Source organism: Emydura macquarii, unplaced genomic scaffold (assembly GCF_026122565.2).
Source record: "Emydura macquarii macquarii isolate MOO-44397 ecotype Brisbane River unplaced genomic scaffold, CSIRO-AGI_Emac_v2 contig_295, whole genome shotgun sequence".
In the NCBI taxonomy this organism is placed as follows: domain Eukaryota; kingdom Metazoa; phylum Chordata; order Testudines; family Chelidae; genus Emydura; species Emydura macquarii.
The window spans coordinates 14003604-14029092 of record NW_027130432.1 but is presented as its reverse complement, the minus strand read 5'-3'; the positions used below and the strand labels follow the sequence as shown (position 1 = coordinate 14029092).

The window sequence follows — 25489 nt, the reverse complement described above, 5'->3', positions numbered from 1 at the left end:
TGCATCCCATGTGTGCTTGGCTGTTTCTGCATGGCTGTGTGTGTACATGGTGTTGTGGCTGCCTTTGCATATGTATGTTTCCCTGCATGTACCATGTGCACATGTATATTTCAGTGCCTGGATCTGTGTTCCTGCCTGTGTGAGACTCTGAGGGGGATGTCGGTCTGGTTCCCTTATGCCTGCAATGTGCTGTTGCCATATGCTTGTTTACATGCCTGCCTGAGTGTACATCATATGTGCATATTTCTGTGTGTGGCTGCCTCTGTTCATACTACATGTGCTGTGTGTCTTGGAGCATGCCTGTGTTCGTACTCTACGGGAATGTGTCTGCACCACTGGCTGCTTGTGTGTATATTACAGTTCAACACAAAAACCTGCCTAGCATAGAGTTCAAGTTCTTGGCATCCACCCCAGAATAACAAAGACTCTAAAAATACAGGGAATCCAAGGTCAGGGTCTTTTCACTAGCTTGAGAAGAAATTTTTCACAGAAATGAACAATAATACAACCTTCTCCTCAGGCTGCGATGCTCCTAGGATTCCTCTCTCAATCAATGCTGCTCAGCCCACACCCTAGATGCTCTCTCCCCACTGAGCCACTCCCATCTCTCTTAGATCTGGATAGGGCAATGATTCACCTGCCTCTGTGAGTCAGCATGACCTCATTAACCTGTTCCCGGTACCCTGCTAACTGGATATGGAGTTCCAAGCAATTTTGGAGAATCACACCAAAGTAACTGCTACATTAGGAAACCTTGTGAAAATCTGGATATTACCACATAAAATAATCACAGAAGCTGAAAGTAAAAATGCAAACTGCCTACTGCAAATGTATACAATTCAAACCAGAAATATCTGGCTTACACCTGTTTCATGAACTGTAAAGATACCTTTATACTTCAGACATTGTATTTTGAGCTATACCACTAAGTACATAGCATTACCCAAACACAATACAGAGAACAAACATTACATGTTAGGATAATTGCCTAATTGTACATCTGACCCAGAAACTTGTCAATCAGACCTTAAACTGAAATATTATTTGAAAGAATATAAACCCGGGCCCAGTTCCTAAATTCCTGGATTTTAGGAGCAGCAGGGATCACACAAGGCAAAAAAAGTAACTTGTTAATTCCTGCATAAAGCTGACAAATTTGTGGTTGTCTCAGAAAGACAATGAGTTTTGATATAAATGCTTTTGATGATGGAGAGGTTCCTTGGCAGCCAGCTCTAATTCTTAATCCCCCTCTGTATTGTGTGTCTTATTTCCAGTTTGAATTTGTCTAGTTTAACTTCCAGATGTTGGATCTCGCTCTGCATTTATCTGCTAGATTCACGAGCCCTCTGCTCTCAGAAATCCCCTTGTGTAAGTACTGACAGACCATGATCAAGTCACCTCTTCATCTTCTTTTTGGTAAGATAAATATACCTTAAGCCTCTCACTCTAAGGCATGTTTCCAGTACTCCAGTTATTCTTGCAGCTCTTCCTGAACCCTTCTTGAAATATGGACACCAGAACTGGACACTATATTCCAGTAGTGGTCTCACCAGTGCTATGCACATATATAATACTCTTGATTTATATTTCTGTTTATACATCCAGGAATCGCATTAATCCACTTGGCCACAGTATCACACTAGAAGCTCATGTTTGGTTGGTTTCCACCATGACCCCAAAATCCTTTTCAGAACCACTGCTTTCCAGAAAACAGCCTCCTGGCTTTCTTTAGTCCTACATGCATGACTTTGCATTTGATTGTATGGAAATGAATATAGGTTGATTGCACCCAGCTTACTAAGTGATCCAGATCACACTGTATAAGGCCAGGTCTGCACTAGAAAAGGTTTGCAGGTGTAGCCATACTGGCAAATCCTCTTAGCACAGATGCAATTTATACCAGCAGAAGAATGCATTTGCTGATATAGCTTATACCGGTTCCCTGAGTGAAATAAACTAAGAGAAAACCACTTTTAGGCTAGTATACCAGGTACAGAAATGTCATTAAAAAATTCTCATGCTAGCCAACAATTTTATTCTGGCAAAAGGTTTTAGTGTATACATGGCTTTACTAACCTGTCCTCATCATTTATTTACCATCCCAGTAACCTTTGTGTAATTTACAAATGTTATCAGTGATGACTGTGTATTTTCTTCTAAATAGTTCATAAAAATACCAAATGGTGTTGGACTCAGAACTGATCCTTGAGGTTCAAAAAATGCACACATTTGGTGATGATTCACTTAACAAATCAATTTGGAGTCCCGTCAGTTTCTAATCCTTTTAGTAGGTACTACAATAGGTTTTGTATTATACTGCTCTTTTAATCACAACTTAAGATATTTAAAATTTGATTTCTCCTTTGTATTTATGTGAGTGTATTACTTAAATATTATGTATGAAAGGGGAAATGATTTGTATTAAAGTTTGTGAAAGAAAATTTAATTCAGGACTTTCTGTATTTTTCATTTTGTGCTCTTTAGGAACTTTGGCCAAAGGGAATCAGCCAACTTCACTGAGCAATTTCATCCAAGGAGATCTACATTATGGATCCAGTATTTTTCATGTGGACAAACCAGATTTGCCCCAGGAAAAAACAATACAAAATGAAGAGTCTAGCTAGCCATAGAACTGTAGTCAGTGGAAGAGTTTGCTTCATAAAGGAAGCTTTTATCAGACTAAATCACACCCTGGAGCTCAGCTTGTATTTCCAAAACTGTGCCAGATGCCAGCTGTGCTCGCTGACATGAGACCAGACATGGAATATCCAAGGTGGAAACCACTAGTCCCAATCCCAACCCAAAAGTGTCAATCTGAATACACTGTGACTGTGAGGTCACAAAAAACAGTACAGCTGTGACAAAAGCTACCCTGGATCCATGGGGAAGATGTGTGATCCTGGTAGCATGCACTGATTTCAATAAGCTTGGTTTGTCAAATGCTTGCCAGTGACTGGAGCCACATCTAGACTCTGAGCAGACTTGGTTATAAATACCCACTGAAGAGGTGTACAGGTGCCACTACTGCCTCCATGCTCCTGTTCAATCTGTGACAGACTAGGCTTTACAGGGACTCAGCTGTGAAGATTGTTTGCTTGACACCAGCTTGATCACAATGATTCTGTGGCAAAACACCTCTCATGTGGCCAGCTGTGCTTAGTTGTCTAGAACAGCAGAGAGTCTGAGGGAAGCTGGCTGAGGGTGTATCTTTACAACCAAATGCTGAGTATCTGAGGCACACCCTGGATCATAGAATCATAGAGTTGGAAGGGACCTCAGGAGGTCATCTAGTCCAACACCCTGCTCAGAGCAGGACTAACCTCAGCTAAATAATCCCAGCGGGGGGTTTTGTCAAACCGCAGCTTAAAAACCTCTAAAGATGGAGATTCCACCACCTCCCTACGTAACCCATTCCAGTGCTTCACTGCCCTCCTAATGAAAAACGTTTTCCTAATGTCCAACCTAGACCTCCCCCCCGCAACTTGAGACCATTGCTCCTTGTTCTGTCATCTGCCACCACTGAGAACAGCCTAGCTCCATCCTCCCTGGAACCCCCTTTCAGGTAGTTAAAGGCTGCTATCAAATCCCCCTCATTCTTCTCTTCTGTAGACTGAACAAGCCTAGTTCCTTCAGCCTCTCCTCATAAGTCATGTGCTCCAGCCCCCTAATCATTTTTGTTGCCCTCTGCTGGACTCTCTCCAACTTGTACACATCCTTGTTGTAGTGGGGGCCCAAAACTGGACACAATACTCCAAATGCGGCCTCACCAATGCCGAATAGAGGGGAATGATCACTTCCCGTGATCTGCTGGCAATGCTCCTACTAATGCAGCCCAATATGCTATTAGCCTTCTTGGCAACTAGGGTACACTGCTGACTCATATCCAGCTTCTTATCCACTGTTACCCCCAGGTCCTTTTCTGCAGAACTGCTGCCTAGCTCATCGGTCCCCAGTCTGTAGCTGTGCATGGGATTCTTCCGTCCTAAGTGCAGGACTCTGCACTTATCCTTGTTGAACCTCATCAGATCATGTGTTGCATGGCACCCAAATGCTGACATGGGTCCACTCTGGTTCAGGTAGCCCAGATGAAAACCACTCCCTGAATTTTGATAATTTTTAGGTCTGTTAAATTTCTGAGGTTGCTTTTTAGGAAATCTTTTAAGTGGGTTTTACAGGTTGTTCTGGGGAGATTAGCCTTGGAAATGGTCTAAGAAGTATGCTGTGTTTTTAATAAATGCAGATGATAGCTTTTAGGTGGTAATGTGCTGATTAACTGCAATACTCACAAATCAACCTGTCTAGCCTGGGAAGCATCATGGTGCTTAATGGGGTTGTGAAATCACCTCTGATGCAAGATGGCCAGAAGAAACCAAAATGCTTTGCCTCTAGATATTTCATGATTATTGAAAAGAATCAAGTTCCAGGGCAGGGCTGGGAGGACAACAAACACTCTTATTTCCATCCAAATCCTGGGCCAACTCTTCAGCTGATGTACCTCAGAAAAGCTCATTCATTTCAATTTATTTCTTTTATTTGCAAAATGTCACGAGGTCTTTTCCTATTTATGAATCACTCCCTCAGCTGCACAAGCCGGGTGCACCTTTTAAAAAAGTTTTCCAAAATCACGAAATCCAGCCTATAAATCTCCCATGAATATCATCTAGAAGAGCTCCAGAGCGGTCAGGATGTTACTGTATACTGTATGTTAAAATGAGGTGGTGTTTATAACTCAATGGGGAAGAGGAAGGCACCTCGAGAGGCCTTCAAACCCAGTGCCCGGCACTCAAGGCAGCACTAGGTATGACCTAGATCATCTCTGACAGGTGTCTGTCCAACCGGCTCTTAAAACTCTCCAAGGACGGGGATTCCACAGCCTCCCTGGGCAAGTCATTCCCCGCACCTGCCCTGACCGCTAGGCAGTTTTGCCTAATGTCCAACCAACCCGGCCCTTGTTGCCATTTAACCCCTTGCTGCCCGGCCCCGTCTCAGAGGAGAACAGTTTTCTCCCTACGCCTGCTTGGGGCAGCGGCAGGGCCTGGTGTGAGGCTCTGGCTCGGGGTTCTCACACTGCGGGCGCCACCCCTCAGTGGGCCACGAGGCTGTTATGGGGGCCGGGGGTCACGAGCTGTCAGCCCTGTGTATGCCGGAAAGGTTGGCGTGGGGGGAGAGGAATCACACCCTGGAATAGTGTCAAAGCAGGTCCCGGCGGGGGGGGGCTAGCCCCGCCCCCATTTAGCGGGCGGGCCGCGCTGCCCTCGGCCCCTCCCGATCCCGTGTTTCTAACGGAGGGGGCGGGGCCGGGCGGGCTCCTCGCCTATCACAGCCTAGCGTAGCCAACAACAGACACCGGCTCCTCCCCGCCCCTAGCCGGGCTGGGCACGCGCCGCTCACCAGCCCCGCCCCTCCTCTCCCCTCCCTTCAGGATCCCTCAGCGCGGATCCGGCCGGGCCCTCCCTGGCCTGGGGGGCGGAGAAGTGGCTTTTCCGGGGGCTCCCGGCGTGCCCCGCGGGCGGAAGCGGAAGTAGCGCGAGCGGAAGCAGTAGCCGGAGCGGAGTGGAGGAGCCGGCGCGGGGAAGCAGATGGCGGAGGCCGGGCCGCAGCCCCCGGGGGCCCCGAGCCGGCACGAGAAGAGCCTGGGGCTGCTCACCACCAAGTTCGTGTCGCTACTGCAGGAGGCCAAGGACGGCGTGTTGGACCTGAAACTGGTGCGGCCCGGCGGGGGGAGCGGAGAGAGCGGGGGGGACGGGGACGACAGGCAATAGTTTGGGGTAGGTGTAGCTATCTTGGGGAGGAGTGCAGGGGGCGGAGGGATCTATCCATGGGGGGGTGAGGGAAGAAGGTCGGAGGGATTTATCCATGGGGGGGGGGGGGGGAATATCTATCCATATAGGGCAGAGCAGTGCAGGAAGGGTGAGGGGTAACTATCTGTGGAGAACAGGCAGTAGCTTTCAGGTGGGGGTAGCTGTCCACACGAGAGTGCAGGGGGGAGGGGTAGCTCTCCATGGGGTGGTGGGGGTTGTAGGGCATAGGGTAACTATTTGTGGAAATAATCCATGGGAGGGTGTGCAGAGGGGGCAGGAGAATATCTATCCATCAGCAAGCCAGGGGAGGTTGCAGAGAAGCAGGAGAGGGATCTGTCTCTGGGAAGGATATCTATCCATAGGTTGGTCACAGAGGGGTAGGGGGTAACTGTAGGGTGTGAGGGGGTTGACCTGTGTGTCAACTGGGGGCTGCATAGGGGCCAAGCTGTTGGAAGGCTAGGCTGAGGTGTGCCCTGTGTCTCCCCTGTTTGGCGCCCTTGGGTGTGAGGGTTGGAAGGATGTGCACTGGGCAAAGTAGTGATCAGTGCCATGGGGTAGGGTGCAGGGCTGTGGGCAGAGGGGAGTGGTGCATGGTCTGGGGGGAGTTCTCTGTATCTGCCATATTTGTAGGAGCAGGAGCATTATAAACATACATTTATGCATAGTGACACAATGTGAAAGGAGTTGCCTCCACCCCAGCAAAAGAGCCAGAACCTTGCCCCCAAGAAAACTCTTCCAGAGTGCCCTGAAAGCCAACGCTCCTGCTCTGTGCCCCACCTACAGGGAAGCACGTCCAGAGTCAGGCCTGCTCCCCTTCATCCTCCCCGAGAGTGTAGTATCCCAGATCGAATCTAGGACCTGCTGGCCCTAGCACAGCAGCTCTCCTCAGGTTGAAACACAGAGAGAAACAGCACTAAATGAAGTAGGACCCCTGACTTGAAAGGGATATATAGATCAAAATCAACACCTTGCATTGTATCCGGGATCTAACAGGAAACCAGCGCAATCTGCAGGGCTCAAGGAAAGCATTGCTAAGCAAGTGGAGATGCAGCTCTCCACTAGCTGAAGTTTCAAAATGATCTTTAGGGCTAGCACCTGGTAGAGCACGCTGTCTCCTCCAGCCTGGAGGTGCTAAGGGCCTGGATGCTTTGGAAAGTGAGGACCAGAGTGAAAATCAAACCATTTCTGGCTGAAGCTCTGGAATTCTGGAGATTGCATGAAAGTGATTAGATGAATATGCAGTTTCTCACATAAATGACACCAAGCTGCATGTTTATGCATCACAAAAACACACTGCACGGTATATCCCTAAAGCTCTTTCACCCCACCACATCCTCCAGCGTGAACATGCGACTCACAGCACCTTGATAAGCAATCTTTTCAACATATACAATTTTGTGGGGGCAAATAGGGAGATTCAATGTGAAAAAAATTGCTTTGGATAACCTGAAGCTCAGGATGGGGCCAGGGGAGGGAAGGTAGAATGGGGCATCTGGAATGAAGATTGATTGGGGCTGTGAGGGGGCAGATTGGAGGTGAGTAACTTAGGAGGCTGTGGGCAAGACTGTGGTATGGCTAAGGCTGTGGCAAGTGGCAATGTTAGTGTAGGTGCATTCGTGGTGTCATGGAGTCCTTGTTGAATATCCTTCCCTGTGCTTGGCTGCAGCCTGCCTTCTCAGCCTCCTCTGCCCCTGGGGGCGCTGCTTCTCATACAGCAGTGTTTGTGTGGGGAGGGATGCGGGTGCTGCAGTGACATTTGGGGTGGGCATCTCCCTCCCAGAAATGTTGGCACCTATCCCAGGTCAATAGAGGTGACATCATTTACCTATGGTGGTGGCCTTGGAGGGAGGATCCCAGCTGCCGGTTAGTGTCACTGTCTGGATAGCTAATACAGTAGTATGCTCACTCTTCAGAACTGGTTCTTTCTCGGGGGTTGTCTGTCTGGGCAGTGGTGCTCTAGGCAGCTGGATGAATCTCACTGGGCTGTGCAGTGCTGTGCAGTGCTGCAGTTCTGGTCTAGGCAGCAGGCATGGATGCAGGCATTCTCTCGGGAGCCCTGGGATGAATGACTGAAAACGAGGCATAGCAGATCCTGGTTAGTTGCAGCTAGAATGAAGCACTTTTGGATGCTGGCATGGCCTGGGTGCAGCAGAACACCTATCAAACTGATCAGAATTTCTTTGATCAAATGTGTGTGGTGTTTTGCTTTTTGCAAAATGCTGATTTGTTAAAGTTGAAACTTTTCACACAACCTGTCAATTTTGAGGAAATTTTTGTCAGGAAAGTTTTTCAGAACCAGAGTGGGCTCTCTGGTCAGAGAGAGGGACCTCATCTTAGCCAAGAGCACGGTGATTAGATTGCCAGGTGAAGGCTATAGAGGCATTCTCTCTTTCTTTGGCCCAATGAATATTTCATAGAGGTTAAGGCCAGAAGGGACCATTAGATTATTTCATCTGACCCCTGTATAGCACAGGCCACCCGACCATGGAGCACAACAGCTCCAACAGGAGGCAGGTATCTGCTCTGCTGCTTCACCCCTCTGTCATATTTGGATCTTATTCAACCATTTTGCTCTCAGCCAGGCTCCACTTATGGGCAGACAGTGGGAAGGCCGAGTACCTGTACAGGCCAGATCCACTGAACCAGAGATGCGGCATGACCTGTCTTCTGTATCCTGCTGTCACTACAGCCTGAAGGCAGCCACTCTCTCCCTAATAGCCTCATGCCCACAGAAGGGGTGATACTAGAATTCTGTGTTGCCTCCATCAGGGAGCCCTTGAGACAGATGAACAATTGCTCTTTTCTGCCTTCTGGTTCGGGGAGAGAGAACAGCTGAACCATGCATTAAAGCCATGTCTGCCTCTGCTGTGGTCTGCAGAGGAGTTATCTGTGTCTTGTACTGTGTGGTATTGAAGGTAGCTTATGGGTAGAGAATTGGCATAGGTGCTTTATCCTTGTCCCTGGCCATTGGAGATCTTTGCTCAGAGTAAGCAACACCGTCTCCATGCCATGCCCAAACGTAGGTCTTGTCTGCGCATGAAAGTTCCACCAGTGCAACATGCATCAGTGGAGTTACACTCATATATGTCCCACCGGTTGTGTGTGTGTTCACACTGGTGACCTCTTCCAGGCTCCAGGCATCCAATGATGTTTAGATTCTGTCAGAAATGGGGGGGGAGGGTGTTTGCTCCAGAAATGGCTGGCAAATGGGAGCATCATTGGAACAGGTGAGTGGGTTCTGGAGCACTTCCGTGTAGCCAGACATGTCTGTTCTGCAATATCCAGTGCAGTATGGGACAGTGTCACACTGGCTTTGTTAGTACAGATATGTGATGTGTCCACGCTGGCCCAGCACCGATATAATTCCCATTTATGCAGGGTTACTTGGGATGGGGACTGGAGTAACTTCCCTTGCGAGGTGTTCTGGGATTCATTGTATGTTAATGTACAGCCATTCCTGCCAACCGAAGGACAGTTCCGCCAGTGGAGCCTTCTTGTGTAGATACTGGGCCTTAGATCCAAGAGAGTCAAGGAAATCTGAGGACTTAGGGTACACAAGAGCTGCCTCATTAGCCTTTTTAATCTGCTTTAAAAAAGAATAGAGCCGGGGGCTGAAATTTTGAGGGCCAAGGGGTGTCTTCCTATGCACGGGCTGAAAATTCCCATTTGAGAGATGCTGGCAGCTACCTGAGGGAGGCAGTGCCACTTCCTACCCATAGTCATGGAAAGTAGGTGGAAAAGGCCTGTGAGGCTCTGCAATCCATCTCTCTGAGAGTGCAGAATTGTTGCCAGTAGTAGATTCAGTTCCTTCTCTGTCCCCACACACCTCCCTGGTCCCTTCCTTCTTACCCTCTGGATTCGACCACTTGCGAGTGCACATCTGGTTTGCAGCTTACCACCCAAAGCTTCTCTAGAACTTCTAGCCCCAAACAGATGTAATGTTTGTTCCTGTTCCTCTCCTTGCCAACATGGCTTTGTTGTGGAGGTGAGCAGTCCGCACCAAATCCAGATGAGACGGGGAGGTGGTTGGGTTTTGTCTGTGACTGATGGGGTGTTAGTGCGATGAAAAATTAGATTGTGGGTCAGATCAATGATAGCTTTGACGTCCCTGGCAACAGGGTCTGGTTTGTAACTTGAGAAGCGGGAGCACAAAGGAGATGTTGTTAGAAGCAGGAGGGGTCTGATCTGTTATTGGGGTGATGTGTAATGTCCATGGCCTTGGGGGGCAGAAGGTAATTGGGAATTTCTGGAGTCAGCCATCCATCTCTAATCCCCAGGCAGCGGATACCTTGGCAGTGCGGCAGAAACGACGAATCTACGACATCACCAATGTTCTGGAGGGCATCGGGCTGATAGAGAAGAAATCCAAGAACAGTATCCAGTGGAAGTGAGTGATTGAGATACTCTGGGCAGTGTTGGCGGGTTCCTCTCAGTGCTCCTTTCAGATTGAGGCCCCTGTTCCCCCTCTGAAATTCTCATGCTTGCTGCCGCTGGTGCAGCTCCACCTGCAGTGAAAATGGTTGTAGAGTCTCAGTTGGCATTGAGTGCAGCGTGTCTCAGCCCTGGTGAGAGCCAGTCTCCACTAGCACTCCCCTAGCTCCGCTGCACCAGTAGCGACAGTGGGAAATGTTAGGGGAAAATGCTAGTGTAGACAAGGGCTGCCAGTCATTTCCCCAGAGATTGAGTTACGTAGCTGTTGCTTCAGGTGCATGTTAGCTACTTGCAGTGGGCTTTGACCAGAACAGAGGCCTCCAACCCTTACCCTGGTGTTGAGAGAGGAAGGGTTCTGCCCAACATAAGCGGGTAAGCTTTGGTGGGGAGATGGGAGATCTGGGGCCTCTGATCCTGGTGTACTCTGGGAGAAAGTGAGGGGAGCTGTGCTGCTGGAGAATGGGCTTGGGGTTGCCAGGAGCTGGTGAGGTGTGGAAGAGCTGAGTTTCAACCTCCATGTGTCAGGAGAGGGCTGGCATTGGCTCCTTTTTCCAAGGCGGTGCAGATTTTATTTTCTCCCTTAATGGGGCTGGGCCACTCATTCCTCTCTCTGTCCTGCACAGAGGTGTGGGCCCGGGCTGTAATACCCGCGAGATAGCCCACAAACTCATTGAACTGAAGGCAGAGATAGAGGACCTGGAGCAGCGCGAACAGGAGCTGGAGCAGCAGAAGATGTGGGTCCAACAGAGCATCAAAAACGTCACAGAAGATGTACAGAACAGCAGATATCCTTTCAGTACCCCCAGCTTCCAGTTCAGTTACTGCCACTCTCCCTCTTCCTCCCCTGGGGCTGGCAAGGAAAGGGGTGGGTACAGGCTGGCTGGGACTGGAGGGACAGTTGCCTCTCCAGGACTAATGAGTGTACATTTCTATAGCGCCTTTCTCATCAAATCCCCCAAAGCACTGCACAGGTGTTACCAAAACATTGCTTGGGCTGTTTTTGTGCTGTTTGTGTTGCACCTAGCATGTTGGGATCCTGGTCAAGGACTAGGGCTCCTGGGAGTACACTCATACAAATCATTAATAATAGCAGCCAGCCCTAAATGAATCCACGGCTGGGGTGTGCTGTAACATGACCAGCAGCGTACAGCAGCTAGTGAAGCAAACTATCCATGTGCCACTGCAAGGAGTGTTTAGGGAGGCATGTGTAATCATCTGGGGTGAAATTTCCCCAGGACCCATTGGTCCTGTTTGGGAGAGATGTGTTGGGATGTTTAAAGATCATTTCACCCATTTCACTTGTGGCCCTGTGGTGTCCCCTAGCACCATGCTAAGGCCTTGCATCAGGACAGAAATCCCTTTTTCTGAGTCATCACTGCTACATTCTCAGGCATGTAGCTGCTCTGGCGGGTTTCAGTTCTGAGTACTAACTCTGCTGCTGAGTGCCCAGCTTGCAGTGCTCTGGCTGCAGGTAGGTTTCCCCTCCAGACCACTTCAGAGGCTCTGGTGCTGGCATGGAGCTTCTTCTAGGAACTCCATTGTCTGCATGCAGGAAGGAGACACCAGGTGCTCTTTGAATTCTGTGTCCCCACAGGAAGCTGCACCTTTTCTCCTTAACCACAGGAACGTTAGCCTATGTGACGCACGAAGATATCTGCAAGTGCTTCACAGGTGAGGAGATGGTGCTGGGTCCCTGACTGTGATCTCTCATGGTCTGAGGCAGCAGACCTAGTTGGCTATCCCAGCTGTGCTCCCCCATTTCCCAGGTGGAAGATGGCAGTAGATCCTAGCTGGTCCCCAAGATGTGCTGTCTGTCTCCTCAGTGAAGAGACAGTCCTACGTCTTCTTCCACAACTCCATGGATCAGCTGCTGCTAAATTCAGGCTGTATCATTGTAGTCCTGTGTAAATGAGACTGTTCTGTGCAGCGTGTAGACCGTGGCATTCCTGAGAGCAGACTTTAGTAGGGGATTCTCTTCAGTCTCTTTGTATTTGGGGACATGTTATCCCTAACCCGTCTGCCCAAACCTCCACACTTTGGTCACCTCTGCCCTTGACTAGTCTGATCTCTTTCTTCCCAGCCTTCTCCTCTCCCCCTCCCCCCCCACCAAAAAAAAGCAAAAAAACCCCACACCACTGCTGAAGTCGTCTTCCTGTCCCACTCGCAGCAGCTGGTGCCAAGATGAATGGGGGGCTGCCGATGTGGTTCCCTGCCTGCCCTGGTAGGAGGTTCACACTGTCCTCTCTGGGGAGGGGGGTCATGGCACAGGGAAGGGCTCCATTAGCCACAAGGGAGGCTAGTGGAGGAGTGGGAAGAAAGCTGGGCACTCTCTTGTCCCTGCTGCCCCTCCCCCTTCAGCATGGGAACAGCCCGGGATGAGGGGAGGCAGCATCCATCCTGCTGTCTCCTGCACCCTACCCTGCCAGCCCAACCCTTCCCCCATCAGGCTCAGAAACTTCCCAAGCTCTCTCCAGCTCCCACCTGCTCCAAGTGACATCCACCAAGCTCCAGTGCTGAGAACCCAGCGTCTTTGCTACACCGAACCACCCTCCCAACTCTGGTAGCACCCAGCTGACTGTGTATCCCTCAGCCTGCCAGCCCCCAAACCTTTCTCACTCCTGCCAGACACCCATGGTCACTGAGCTCAAAAGTCTGCCTCCCCGCCCCTTTGCAGCTTCAAAATCCCCCCAATTTGGTGCATGGACTGGAAAAGCAGGGGCAAAGGTGGCAAGTGGCACTGCAGACAGCCCTGGATTTGCCTCTGTGGGTATGTCTACACAGCAAAGGAAAACTGGTGGCTGGCTTGAGCCAGCTGACTCGGGCTTGGGCTGCAGAGCCATTTCATTGCTGTGTAGATGTTCCTAGAGCCTGGCCTCCAGCCCAAGCCTGGAAGTCTACACCAGTGTTTCTCAACCTTTTAAGAAGCAAGTAACCACTAACTTCTGACACTTTTAATAAGTACCCAACACTCAATTGTCCATGGGATTTTATATTTACAGACTAATGTGAGTCATATGTTGGAAGAAGGGCTGAGTATATAAGGCCATGATAGGACAGATGTCCAATCTAGTGTGGGTAGGGTTACCACTTTTACACCAGGGGTGCGCAACTCAAGTATGTACCCGGGCTAGAGGTGGTATTGGCCAAAGCTAGGAGGCTTTGAGCAGCATGTCAATGCTGGGGAATATAAAGCGCCATGCCAAATTCTTTGCTGTAGATTTGAGAGAAGGAAGGGGTGAGAGAGAGAGAGAGAGAGACAGGAAAAGAGGGTACCTTGTAAAATCTGGGGCTGTCATAGAGCAGTGAAATTGACAAATTTTCTGGCCACTGGACTTTGAGCCAGGGAGGGGGGCTGCCGCACTGGCTGCCAGCCAAAGATGGGCGGCTGACACCCAATCCAAGCTGGGAGAGAGGAGGCTTCCATGCCGGCTGGGACCCAGGGATGTGGGCAGGCAGCTGCTGCCTGTCTTCAAGCCAGGGCACTGGAGGCTGTCCCTTGGCTCGGAGCCGGGGCGCAGGCAGCTGACACCCAGCTGCGAGCCCAGCTTATGAGACGCAGGAGGCTATCACCGGGCTCCCACCTGGGAGCTGGGACGGGGTGGGAAGCAGGCTGCTGTGGCCCGGCTTCCTTAGAAGTCGGCAGCTGCCGGCCACCTGCCCGTCACTCTGTTTTTCCCTGAGTACCCCCTGCCTGTCTCTCATACCCCAAGGGGTACGTGTACCACAGGTTGAGAAACTATGGTCTATACAGCAGTGAAATGGCCCTGCAAGCCCGAGTCAGCTGGCACAGGCCAGCTGTGGGTTTTTCTTTGCTGCGTAGGCACACCATGTGAGGCGGAGCTGAAAGAGCCCTGTATTCATCTTCTGCTATAATATCTGAAACCCTGCAGGCTGCAGTATTTTAGCTGTGCTTCCCAGCTATGATACTGGTTGGGCTTATCACTGTTAGTGCCTAATGACCAGCTGTACCCTCTGCCCCTTGAATCCTGCACCTGGCCCCCTGCATCAAGATCTTATTATATGAGTTTCAAGGTGCTTGTCCTGGTCCCCAATGCACTATATAATCTTTCCTCCTCCCCACACTCTTGGTGATCTTTGGAAAGCTGCTTTGCTGGACCTCTCGTATCTTGAAAATTGAATGAAAACAGGTTGTGCTGTTTGAGTGGAAAAATACCAATTTACTTTCTGTCACTCTTAAATTTTTCACTCAGAACATCAAATAAGATGAAGACACAAAGATCAGACTTGGCTTGTTTGTTGAGACTTAGATATCAAGGCAAATTGGAAACATATTGTTTCAGCAGTTGTAACATTTAAAGTTTGGAATTTAAGTACGTACTTTAGGACCCCTCTGTCCATATTTTAAACTGTTTTAAAGATGTATTTGGTAAGGATAAATTGCTGAAGATTCCCCACTTTATTGGCAAATCTTGTGGCATTTGTAACCTTTGTAAGTCAAGTTGGTTTGGGCCAGGGAATTTACAAGGTCATTTAAGGACATCTGTTAGTTGCCTGGCTGAGATCAAAGAATTTACTCTCCCACTGTTCTTACTTTTTTGTGAGTTTTGAGATTTTCCTCCCTTTTACCTATTTTTATTAATGAACCATGTGAAGTTAAATGCAGAAAACTAATATTAGCGCCATGTAAAGTCTGAAATGTCAGTTGCACAGGGGCCAGCATGAGTGCAGCTATGCTGCACAGGTATGATATTTTCTATTTTTTTCGGTGTTAAATGTGAACTCTCATGGTGTCCGTGCAGGCCAGAACCTGTGGAAGGTGTGCAGTGTAGCTACATTAGCACTACAGGAACGGCAGGAATGTTGGGAATTTCCTGATCACCGATGCTTGCTATTTCAGCCTCAGTGTTCCATGGAGCTGACTTGTTTGTAGTTCCCATAACTAAGAGTGCACATCTTGGGACAGAAGTGAGGTGTAAACTTCTAAGCTTCTGTAAGGTGGTGGCATTCCCATTCCTAGCTCAGCACACACTGGGGATGGGCCCAGACGGCTCCCTTTATGGTGTTCCTTTCTTGCTAACTTAACCAACATAAACTTTGGCCTAAACTTGGCTGTTTCTAGGGTCATTCCCTGCAGGACCTCTCTGTCCCTGCCCCTAATTCCCTTTTCCTCAGGAGACACTCAAACCCTTTTGTGCTTGCTACTGGAGCTCTAAATCAGGGTCCAAGGACCAGAGCCCTATCGCAACTGCCTGGAGTTCATATCTGAGCGCTCTCTTGTTCAAAGGATGAAAATTTTGAAGTCAAGTATCCGAGATCCTGCGTTGGTGCTACTACGCTATGGACAGTTATTAATGCCACCTTCTGTCTGATTTCTGAGCTTTGCTCACTGCTTGTCTGCTGTTTTGTTGGCTGTTTCATTCATGTAGATAAGGCATGTTTAAAAACCAGTGAAAACAGTATTCATCAACATAATTCCCTCTTCCTTTGGCTCACTGCCTTGTGTAGCCTGGTGACTGGAAGCTGAATTGGTGCCTGGAAAGGATCATAGCCCTGCCTTGGGAGGTTTCCAGGCTGTTTCAGTTGGCTGAGTTAGCTGCAGTGGTGGAGCAAGAGGGGGAATCTCCAAGGAGAAGGAAGGGTAACAGGATACCCATACAAAGTTTTCTCAAGTCTTCCTGGTCCTGCTTTGGAGGGATCTCAGTGGCATCTGAGTGCTTGATCTCCTGTCCATAGTGTTGCTGCCATGCACTGGTTTTTGTTTAATTTCCCCAGGGGCATGTGTGGTGCCCAGATGTGGCATGTGAAGGAGGGATGGTGATGCCCCAGTAAGGCAGAGTGGACCAGCCTGGTTGGTGTGAGTGCGCATAAAGTTCTCCTGGGAGATGGTAGAGGTTTCTCCCAGGAGAGGCTGGTTTGACAGCACACACTGTGTCCCACTAGCCAGAAGCATCCCTCTGAATGCTGACCAGTTTGTTTTTACAGGAGACACCCTCCTAGCAATTCGAGCCCCATCAGGCACTCGTTTAGAGGTTCCCATTCCGGAGGTGGGTGATGTGTTTGGGGGGTAGAGGGTGTTGGTGGGTTGGAAGGGGCTGTGTTTGATCATGCTGGGTTGGAGGTGGCCTGGCTTGGCTGGAGTTACTGGAAGGATATGGGCATTGCTTGCTTGCCAGGAAGCTGTGCTCTTGGGGGTAGGGAGATAATTCCAAGTGCACCGGAGTAACGGTAGTGGTGGGAGGAGAGGGAGCAGCTCCTGTAACATGCTGAGCCATTGCAGAGCGTGGGTCTTGTCCTGGGAAGCTTAAGTCTTGTGCTGAGGGATGCTGTTAATTGTGTGTCTGGCTACTTTGCTTTCTGATTTCCTTAGGGCCTGAATGGACAGAAGAAATATCAGATCCATCTAAAAAGCACTAGTGGTCCAATTGATGTTCTCCTCGTAAACAAAGATGCTTTGAGCTCCCCCCCGGTAGTGCTACCTGTCCCTCCCCCTGAAGACCTCATTCAGTGCCAGCCAGTCATGCCCGCTAAACCGCAGAGATCGCCAGTTGCCCACTTCCAGGAGGCATCTGTCCCCAGCAGTATCCCCCCGTCCACACCCACACCTGCCAGCACTCAGGACCACAGCCCTGCTGCACAGAAACCCACGAGCCCAGGTGAGTGAGAAGTGGGGTGGCTCGGCGAGGGGATGGTGGCTGGGCAAGTCAGAAAGTACCATCTAGGAATGGGGGAGGCTTTAGGAACACTTTGGGGTTCGTATGGGAACACCTTTGAATGTCCAGATACACAGAGCATTGGAACGGCTAACCATGGATTCCCCCCCTCACCAGAGTTGTTCTCTAGTCCTTTGGATCATCCCAGCTCCCCCCTACACCTTCCACGAACAATGGGCTGCCGGCGTGTATCGGAGCTGAAGTGCAATGACTACAGCACTGAGTCAGTGAATTCCAGCCCTTGCCTCCTGTTCCTGGGTTGGCCGGGGCCAGGCTGGCTCTGACCTCTGCTATCTCCCAGTCAGCTGGGCTGGGAGTACGGTAGAGACAGTGCTCTCAGCCCCCAAGACGTCAGCAGGCGCTGGGGGTAGTGACAACCTCTGAGAGCAGTAGAAGAGTTTGGGACAATGAATCCCTGTGCTAGGGACACAGGCTTATCCAGGGGGAATGAGAACCAGGCAGAAAGACCTTTGTCTGTGGGCACGCCATGGTCTCTTATACTTGAGCCACGCTCTCCACGTTTGAAGCAGCTGGGTTTGCTGGTGGCTCTGGCTGCTGCGTTGGGGTCATGTATTCTGGAGTGCCCCTGAAATCTCTCCCTGCTCCCCCTGTGTGCGTGACAGAATGCAGCGTCTCGGCGGCAGAGTCCAAGGGCAGCAGTGATTTCGACCCTCTCAGCTCAGTGTCCGTGCCAGCCGTCCAGCCGACAGTGTTAGATACACAGCCGCTCCAGTCATCTGCCTCGCTGGACAGCAGCTCCGTCCTGCCCAATCCCTCTACCTCCTTCGAGCCAATCAAGCCAGATCCCACAGACAGTGAGTATGGCCTCGGCTCCTGGGGGACTCTGCCACAGGCAAGAGGGTGAAGTGCTGTCGGTGCTGCACAAGCAGGGCTGAGCTCTGCTTTGCTTTCTGCTAAGAGGCTTCAGTCAAACCGTGCAAGTGGAGTTCTAAAGGAAGGGGCAAGCAGATCCCTGCCTCATCTGGGGAGCTGCATGCATGGTGGAGCTGAGGGTTCTTCTGACTGGGATGGCTCTCTGGTGAGCGGTTGTTCACAGACTGTGTTCTGATGCTGGTAGCAGATGATATATGACCCGAGAGGTCCCTTCTGGACCCCCATCTATCCCTCCCACTACCTGCCAGCAGTGCAGGGTTCTTCCCTAACAGACCCTTCTGCAGTGCTTTGTCCAGTTTTGAATGCCTCAATCCATGAGGCTTTCAGCCTTTCCCTTGGGACTGTTCTGTAGTCTACTGGGCGGGTTCTCCTGATAATTAGCCTCCCTTTTCTCTCGCCATTTCATCCCATTACTCAGGGTTACAGTCACACAGAGTCTCTTTATGGGGGCATTCATCTCAGGTACGCACAGTGCTCTTCTGAGATTCATTCATAAGCCTCCTAACCTGCTGAGGGATCCATGGGCATCACTTCACCGTCCTGGGAGCGCAGCCCGCTCTGCGGTGGAACCTAGTGGCCATTTCACAGAGGGCAGCAGTGTAAGCAGGAATTGGAGCGGAATCCCTCTGCTAGCTCCACTGCTGGGGAGACTTCAGAGGAGCAGAGCTGGACTACAGACAGGCACCGCGAACAGTCTGGCTCTGCAGATAAGGGTTGGGTGCTCTTTAATGACAAGTGCCTGAACGCTCGTTCCGTTTCCTATCCAGAGCATAGCTCCCCTGCCACCTTGTGATGACTCCAGGGTCACCCGGTGGGCAGAGCCCCCGTGCTGAATTGCCAGCACCAGTCAATGGACTGAGCAGGAAAGGAGAGGGTACTTGGCCCACGCTGTGGTGCATGAAATGGGCTGAGAGGAGGCAATGGGGAGCCGGAAGAACAGACGCAGGTGGGGTGAGAGTCTCCAACGCTTCCATTTGTGGGCCTGCCCAAGAGAGACAGGCCATTGCATGGCCCCACCTCCCCGCCCAGTCACCAGTCCCTCCACCCATGTAGTTTTCATGCTCCGTTCCATGGCCAGACAGGAAGGGGGCCCAGTGGTGAGGATGCTTGCCTGGGGTGTGGGTTCAGCTCCCTGCTACTCTCAGACTGCTTGTGAGACCGTGAGCCACTCACTGGGCTTCCCTTTCCACCTCTGCATAGTGTGGATGATAGACCTGCCCTGCTGCGCTGGGGGTTGAACATAAGTCCATTCAAGAATGTGAGGGGCTCAGGTACTGTGGTGATTGGGGCCTTGTGCAGAGGCCCGTAGATAGGAAGGAGATCTGCAGAGCTCAGGGCCGCAGGGGAGGACCAGGAGCTCGGGAGGGATTCCAGGGATTGGGGTTGCACCATGTGACCTGACAGCTCTGCAAACCACGGCTTTGAGAGTTACTGGTCTGTGAAGGGTAATCTCCAGGCTCCTAAAGGTTTAGCCCATGATGACTTGGGCTTGTGTATCCTGACAACTGTGATTGAAGTGCCAGTGGCCATGGTGAAAAGCATCAGGAAGAGTCGGGAAAAAGGTGAAAGAAGGTGCAGAGTTCGGGGGAGCAGTATAACAAGGAAGAATGGGGAGACTAAGACAAGGAATAGTCCCAGTGTCTGGCTGCGCAATAGTCTCCTGCGGGCTGCTTGGGATGGTGAAGCCTGGAACAACAGCTGGGAGAGTAGTAAGAACTGTTTGTCTTCAGTGGGGTGTTACTGCAACCTCCATATGTGATTTCAAATAACAACCCACTGAAATATGTCACCGCTCATCGCTTCAGCAGAAGTACCTGACAAGTGCTTCTCACACAATCCCAAACCGTCTCCCTACCCCCCCAAGTGGGGAATTGATGACAAAATTAAATATCACACGAGCAGCGTATTTTCAGTTGCTTTCATAAACCTCCATCTTTTTAGTGTAAATGAATCTGGTGCAGAATTTTCAGCTGACCGCACCAGTGTGGTACGGAAGGCAGGGCCCTCGTACCCAGTTTAGGTTCAGCTCACCACAGTGTCTGGCAGCGTCACTCCATGCAGGCAGGGGAGGTAGCTCTCATTTCTCTGTGTCTGTTTCCGAGCAGGGGGTGGTGTCCTCTCCAAGGACTTGGGCCTGAGGTTGCCTGGGTCACCCGCCCACGCACAGGTGTGGGGATTCAGGTGGCTGGAGAGCAGTGTGCTGGGAGAACTCGTACTTGGAAGTGTGCTGGGCCACAGCCTGGGTGATTGGGGGCAGGGAAGGTGTAGGAAGGTTTGGGTGGGGAAGGATTGAGGACGGGGCTTAGGTGGTGGTGTCCCTGGCGCAGTACTAACCAGTTCGGTTCATTGTATTTACAGTGCTGGAACTTCCCAAAGAGCTCTCGGAGATGTTTGATCCCACACGAGGTACGCTGGTCCCACCCCTTCCCACCCCACCCCTGCTGTCCTGTCCCTGCATCCTCCCGCTGCTAAGGGGAGAAGGTCTCTGTCTTCTCTTCCTTTCTCAGTACTCTGTACTGGTCCTTGCCACAAGAAGGAGGAGGGTCCTTTCCGTTTTTCTGGTGACTAGCAGTTTATGCTGCTGGCAGCTGCAGTCTCTGTGTTTACTAGATGGTGAGTGACCTCTGCTGGAGGTTTCTGGAATGACAACTGAGTGTATGTTCAGACTGCCACTGTGTAGACTGGTCCTGAGCAGCCAACAATCATGTTGAAGCATGGTTATTGCTAGCGCATCAGACATAGACTTGCTGTGAAGATGCCAGGTGGCCTGCCTGTCTTGAGAGAACAAGCTGAGCACGTACTGCCGCTTTGCAGCAGTGGGACACCTCAGCCGAGTGCACTACATGGAGAGTGTCCAGCTCTTGTTTAGCAGGTCACTCTGCACAAGAGCATCCCCTCCGTGAAGTGCTCCTGTCACCCTCCCAGGCCTGCAGGGGGTGTGTCAGTGGCGTGTTGTGAACTCCCAGTACGAATTCTGCTGATGGCCCATGAAATTCTCTGCTAAATCCAAATGTCCAGCCCGCGTCTCGGCTTTGTGCTCCCACTGCCATAGCGCGTGTGTGTGAGACACGGATTAAATGCAACCAGACGGTAAATCAGGCTGTACCCTCTGGACAGGATAAACAGCCATTATGCCCAGCCTGCCCTTCATAGCGCACTGCTGGCAGATAGCAGAGCAAATGTTTGACCAAAAGGACGTCTAGCGCTGTGCTCTGCCAGTATACAGCGAACACCGTGAGAACCAGGACACTTACTGCCCGCAATAGATAAATACTCTGTGTTCTAGGCGATACTTTCCATGTGTAGAGGGAACCCACAGATCCTGCGGGGAAGGTAAACGCAATGGCAGGGTGAATGTGCAGGTTTAACAGTTGACCTTGGGGGTGGGGGCTATGGTACATTGCCCTCAAAACAACTGGTTTCTGCCATGTTAAAGCGCGGGGCTTGAAATGCACTACAACAACAGGATTCAGAGAGAGGAAGCCTGTGTCAAATCTCCCTCTGACCCTTGCATCTCTGCAGTAGAACAGTAACATGGCATTGGCACTCGTTTTGCATTTAAGGCTGCACAGTTAAAGTTTCTGCCCACTGATGTGCTGAGGATGTACTGTAGTCATCCTGGTTTTCATTTTAAATGTGTAGCGGAATAGTTTACCGTTTGGCTTTAAGTACACCCACAAAGTAAGCAGGGTCTTGGTAGTGCCCATATTACCATTACTGGAGGAGATTTAACAGCGCAGATTTTGTATTTAATTTCCCCTTTTTTAAGGAAAAGGAAAAAATCCTACATGACTTTAGTTTTGCAGTTCCCTCTTCACCATGCTGAATCAGCTGGGGGAGGGGCAGCGCTGCTGTGGCTGTTGGCAGACTCTTCTGGGGAGCAGGGAAGTAGCACTTCGTAGATACCGATTTCCAGGAGTATCAATTGTCCTAGGGTCTAGTGTAAGGGTATTGGGGGTGCAGGAGCACCCCCTGCCTTGAAGAGGTTTCTAACATATCCAGGGTTTACAGTTTTGTTCAATGGCTTTCAGCACCCTCCACTATGAAAATTGTTCCAACATCACTGGGTTAGTTGGTAAAATCTCTTTATAGGTGCACATGGGCACAGCTTAAATCCAGACTTGTTCACATTTTGATGACTGTCTTGGTTAATGGAGAGTGAGAGTGATCAGATGTGTGTGTTCGGTTGATTAGTTTTTATTTTTAATCTCTTACCCCAGCCTCCCCCGGTCTGTAAATCTGTCCGTCCATACATGCAAGCAAAACCACTTGTCCTCAGTGAGGACTGTGAACTTGCCAAGTTTCAGTGGGCCAACTTTAGCCACTTTTGCTGCACTTTTTTTTTTTTTTTTAAAGTGTTTGGAATATGTCCACATTGGGGGAAATGTGCATTACTGGTACTGTCCCAGAACTGGACCAGCAGGGGGCACTGTCACCAGGACAAGGCTCAGCCCACAGTTTGTGTCCTCTTGCAGATTTTTTTAGCCCGTTTGATGCCTGCTGGCCAGCCCAGTTTCCCTCTGCCACAGAGTTAATGGCTCGAGTCCTGAGCTTTTTGTCTGCTCCAGAGCTCTTCCTTCCTATAGTTCAGGCCTGTTACTAGGCTCCCGTGATGATGGGAGGAAGGAACTGGCAGGAGGGAGAAGGGGAAGGGCACTGAGGAGGGAAAGCAAGACGAGCTGGGAAGCAGAGAGTGTTCCTCACTCTGCTGTCTCTCCGCAGAATGTATGAACTCCGAGCTGCTGGAAGAGCTGATGTCGTCTGAAGGTGAGTTGCTGAGTTTTGTTGCCACCAAACTACTGTCTTTGGGGAGGGGATGGAAGGGAGGGTGGCTGTCTCTTGTACAACATCTGGAGTCTTGCACTCAATCCCGGCTCACCTCAGAAGTACTCTTAGGACAGACTGCCCTCTGCTTCCTCTCCCGGCTGTCGGAGGTAGAGAACGCTGCTGGCCTTTCTGAGGAATGGGGTGAGGTCGTCCTTTTGACATCTGGCTGTGAGGAGGCAGCAGAGAGTCCAGAGAGCTTGGGGGTCCTGAGAGTGGATGGTAGGTGGGATGACTGCTGGAGCTGTGAACTAACTGCAGGACCCTGCTTTCTCTTCAACAGTATTTGCTCCCTTGCTCCGCCTCTCCCCTCCCCCTGGAGACCATGACTACATCTACAACCTGGATGAGAGTGAAGGTGTCTGCGACCTCTTTGACGTGCCTATCCTCAACCTCTGACTCCTCAGCGCAGTGGCTGACCTGGTGAACAGCCTGGTTTGTAGCTGTCTTTGGAAAGTCTCTCTTTTTTGGATTCCTTTTGTGCTAATGCTCGAGGAGCGGGTCAGAGGGGCTCTTGTCTGGACTCGAACCAAGACATGGACTTGCGGACTGGGAGCCTCCCTGTAGCTTCTCTCTTCCTGTGTTGCACATGCAAGGTCCTTGAGTTACCTCACTCCACTGCATCTCTGTCTCTCCACTGGATCCTAGGCCTCTTTCTAAAGGGTCTGTGTTTGAATCTTCCCTGTACAGCTATACACTTTGCTCATGTGCCTCTCAGAGCTTCCTCCAATCCGCATGCCTTGGATTCCCTGCACTCCCACAGGCACTTTGCATCTCCTAGGCATCAGCTGCTATATGCCTTTTCCTACGCTGGTCAGCTCACAAGCCCAGAGGTAGCCAGCTAAACCTTTCAGTGTGTGTACAGCAGTGTCGGCCCCTCTCCTGCCCTCTCTGACTGGGGTTACACTCGGAAGAGGGGCTGTAAAAATTGGCCCTGGCAGGTCTGTGTTTCTCAGTGACTCCAGGTCAAACTAGTTCATTTGCCGCCAACTATGCTGCTCCTGGGGTCCAGGAGCTGAGCTGAGTCATGCTTCCCCCTGTGGGCTGGTGATCCTGCAGTCAGATCCTGTTTGTTAGAGACTCGAACCTCCTGGAGCTGTGGTGAGGAAGAAGGGGCCGTTTTTTCTGACGCTCTGCGACTGCCTGTCCTCTGCGCATTGCACTCGAGCGTAGGGCTGCATAGCAGGAGGCAGAGGGGGATCCATTCGGTAGCACGTTGCCATGACAAGTTGTGTATGTGTTGCTGAAGTACAGACAGCAATTTCTCCTCTCTCTTTCTGAGGTAGACCACGCATCTGCTCAGGGTGGGGCTTGCTGGTGCATTTGAGATTGTCCCCCTGTGTCTGTATGCCTTTGCTTTCCATTCCTGATCTGGTGCGCCCTGTGCGTCTTCCCTTTCCCACCCAGCTTTTCCTCACCACTTTGTAATGGAAGGGCTCCTGTACCCTTTGGTGATTTGAGGCTGTCTCTGCCTTGCCTGTCCTTGAATTTGGGTTGTTGGAGTAGAAAGCCCCTCTGCCGCGTGGTGCAGTCATTCTCCTTGGGTTGCACTGTTTGCCAGGCTCCACGTCCAATGAGTCTGTGTTTGAGAATATCTTCATTTTTCCAGTTGCAGCAGCTCTCCTGCCTCTGCTGGTCGAAGAGCTGCTAAAGTTGGGGCTGAATCTAGACATGCTGCTGCCCTAGGCAAACTGGCTATCCTCTGACAGCCCTCCCCCCAACAGCTGACTGCCCCCCTGAGCCGCCTGTTCTGTCTGTAGGATAGAAGTGGCCGTGTCTGGTGTGCTGCGCGAGAGGTAATGAGTCTGTAGCTGTTGGAGCTGGATGTTTCCTGCAGCCCGGAGACGCGATGAGAGCGTGTGGGGGGATTTCTGTTCATCGGGTGACACGTGCTATAGTGTCCGTCCCGGGGCTCTTCCAAACAGCTGTGCAGCCTGGTGTCACGTGTCCCCTCTGAAGTGCCTGTGTGGAGAGTCCAGGAATGCTCCCTTAGAGAACAAGTATTGAAAAACCTTGAGGAGCAGGTGGGGTCTGGGGGGTCTCTTTTTCCTGTTCAGCTGCCAGCAGCTGGTACTGGAGAGCAAGATTAGGATCCCAGAGGGACGCCAAGCCTCCAAATCCACATGCGCCAGTTCCTAACCCTCTCTTCCTTTGCATGAGAGTTGCTGGGAAACTGGGTGGCCTGCGTTTGCATTAGCCTAGACTCCACGGCTGTTGTGAATAGCTAGAGTTCTGTGTGTACTGCTGGGCCCTGCTCTCGCCTTCCAGCTGTTACTCTCTTGCCATCAGTTAGATGACATTTGGAAAAGAGATTTAGTGAGAATTTACAGTAACAAATGAACTTTGATTCGTATATAAAGATTATTTTTATACATTTTGCAGCAAAAGAAAATTGCCTGCAATATTTGTACAGTGTTCTTGGAGTGAATAAACTGAACCTTTCCAGAGCCTCATGTCTGCCCTTGAGCACAACCAAGCGGCGTCCAGTTTGCTATTTCTGCACAGAGCGTCTCTTCGCACAGCCGCCCTTTGGCGCTGCAGCGGGGCTCTGGGCTTGCCAGCCTCCAGACAGGACGCCCTCAGTTCCCATTGGATCTTGGACCTGCCGCTGTTCACCAGATAGTCACCCACCCCAGTCTATAGTTGGGGTTAGTCTCAGCATTTTGTAATTGTCTGACATTTAAATGCAACCACAGTTTTGGGGGTGGGGGTGGGGAGGAATTGTTTGCAAGCAAGGCCAGTGATGGCGGTGGGGAGGGAGGAGTCCATTGGGGAAGTGGGCTCTCTAATGTTTGGTTTAAGAGCAGCTTATCTGGGTTTAGCTTCTACCTGTTTTTAACAAATTTAAGCCAAAGTGCACTAGCCTGC

General features: G+C 50.7%; 1 protein-coding gene across 1 annotated transcript; it reads left to right on the top strand.

Moving 5' to 3' along the window:
• Window positions 1-5376: 5376 nt before the first annotated feature.
• On the top strand, window positions 5377-25069 carry E2F4 (E2F transcription factor 4). The gene is made up of 10 exons (XM_067553000.1): window positions 5377-5705; window positions 10079-10188; window positions 10856-11017; window positions 11860-11903; window positions 16176-16237; window positions 16561-16846; window positions 17527-17718; window positions 20156-20203; window positions 22520-22564; window positions 22905-25069. The coding sequence occupies exons 1-10, from the start codon at window positions 5580-5582 to the stop codon at window positions 23018-23020; spliced, it is 1191 nt and encodes a 396-aa protein (XP_067409101.1). The 5' UTR covers window positions 5377-5579; the 3' UTR covers window positions 23021-25069.
• Window positions 25070-25489: the final 420 nt, after the last annotated feature.